General features: G+C 40.5%; 1 protein-coding gene across 1 annotated transcript in view; it reads right to left on the reverse strand.

Annotated features, from left to right (window-relative positions):
• The window catches only part of ATP5F1C (ATP synthase F1 subunit gamma), a 27324-nt gene that overhangs the window by 10619 nt on the left and 14518 nt on the right, over positions 1-2187 (reverse strand). The window contains exon 4 of the mRNA XM_019644527.1: positions 1985-2081. Coding sequence (XP_019500072.1) covers positions 1985-2081 — 97 coding nt within the window. The remainder of the gene's footprint in view (positions 1-1984; positions 2082-2187) is intronic.

Genomic DNA, 2187 nt, shown 5'->3' on the forward strand with positions numbered 1-2187 from the left:
CAAGTTTATCAAGATATCAAGCGGCAGGGCCACTCATTATCGCACTGTGCTCTATGACGCTCACAGAACATTAGTGACCAGGCCGAGATGGCTTAGTCTTGAAGTGTCCTCTCAGAAGGCAGAATGAGAGGAGGAAGCAGCCTTCGGCCAGCAAAACCGATGGATCCAACGAACAACTTAGGGGATGGTCTCCCATCACTTTGATTTGTCTCTCTGGCATTCCACCCCGTTTCTGTCCTTGAGAGACAATACTTAAGGACAACTTTAAATTTCACCTTAGTGATAATAAACCTTTCCCTGATTCTTAAACATGCACCTACGTTTTCACACACTCAATAAAATGTTATTCTTCTCTCTTCTGAACTTCCAGTTCTTAAGATGCTTATAGCATGTCATGCAGTCACTTAACATTTATTGAGAAAGTTATGTGCCAGGTGATGGGGCTACAAAAGTGAGAAAGACGCAGTCCCTCCCAAGTGATAGGAGCACAGAGACAAATAAAAAGGCAATTCCTACTAAGTGCTGAGAAAGGGAAGCACACGGTGCCAAAGAAGTGTTACCCCACCCAAACCATGCAGGAAGGTTTTTTTGGAGGAGAGGAGTCCCCCCTGCTCTGGAAGGGTAAACAGAGTCAGGCAGAAGAACCAAAGGTGCCAGGGGAAGGAAACAATGGCATTTCAGGAAGAGCACGCGCTTCTCTGAAGGCAAAAGAAAGTGATGTGTTTGTAGAGCTGGAAGTAGCTCAGTGTGGCTGAAGTGCAAGGGAAGTGAGACATGGCAGTGGTGAGTGACTAGACTACAGGTCCACGTGTGTCAAGCCAACCAAGCTGATTTTCCAGGATTATGTGAGAGAATGGGCTGTCATCTTCCTCCTACCACTCTGTCAGGGTCAGCAAACGTTTCTGTAAAGGGCTAGACAATAACTATTTTAGGCTTTGTGGTCACATACTGTCTCTTTTTATAAGCCTTTCAAAATGTGAAAACCATTCTTAGCTCTTATTCTCAGTTTGCTGCCCTCGTTCATTCTACTGCAATTTCTAATATAACGTCCATTTTCCCTGTAAGGCTGTGAGCTCTTTGAGGGCAAATACCGTCAGCATCACATCCTCAGTGCCTCGCACAGGGTCCGGCATGCAAGAGGCTCTCAAAGTATATCTTTTTTAATTCAGGAGAGAAATGATGACAAGGGTCTGCATTAAGTGGGTATAAAGGGGAAAGAGTCAAGGGCTATTTAGAAAGTAAAACGAAGGGAACTTGGTGACCAGTTGGTGGGAGGGGAGAAAGAATGAGTCAAAGATAACTTACTACACATTTTATCCTTCATCATCATCTCCATTTTTTCCCCTATTAGAATATAAATGCCTTGAAAGAAAGGCTCACACCCTTTACCACTGTGCCTACCTAGCACTGTACTTTGCGTATAGTGAGTGTGCAGTTTAATAATTTTAATAGAATTCCCATTATCTTAACCCTGGTTTCACAAGCATTAACATATCTAAACAAAGAGAAATTCTCTTGAGGAAAGTGGTACACTATCTTATGGTATTGATATAGAAATCTCAATATATAAACAATTCCTGGACCCTACTACCATTCAGTGATTTACAGATTTATGCAAAACCAAATCCAAAACCAGTCCTGTAACTCAGAAAGCTTGGTTTATAATGTTTTTAAGTTTCAAAGACAGATTTTATAAATGATACTGAATTATCCACATCCTCATTCCGAAAGCTTTAGGGAAGTAGAAATTAGCAATGTATTGATTTTTAAAAAGAAGGAACTAAGCCTGAAACAACCAGAATAAACCAGAGATCCCATTTTCACCAAATTTTTATATCCTAAGAACAAGGTTATAAGATTAGGCAATGGATCATTTATTTCATCCTTAACAGGCAAAACCAACCCACAAACTTAAGCATCCAAAGGTTAAGTTAGCAGACACGGAGATGAAAACAAACTCTAAAGGGAACCTGCAGTTACTTACAGGGCCGCAGCACCCGAGATGATTTCAATCAACTCCTTTGTGATGACAGCTTGGCGAGTGCGGTTGAAAGTCAAAGTCAATTTGTCAATCATCTCAGCTACAAAAGAACAAAAAGATAGATAACAAAATCTAAAACTAGAAAAGAATAACTTCTTCTTTAACTTATTCACAGACATATGTTGCTTAATTTAAGAATAAGAAAT

Source organism: Hipposideros armiger, unplaced genomic scaffold, assembly GCF_001890085.2.
Source record: "Hipposideros armiger isolate ML-2016 unplaced genomic scaffold, ASM189008v1 scaffold_88, whole genome shotgun sequence".
NCBI lineage: Eukaryota > Metazoa > Chordata > Mammalia > Chiroptera > Hipposideridae > Hipposideros > Hipposideros armiger.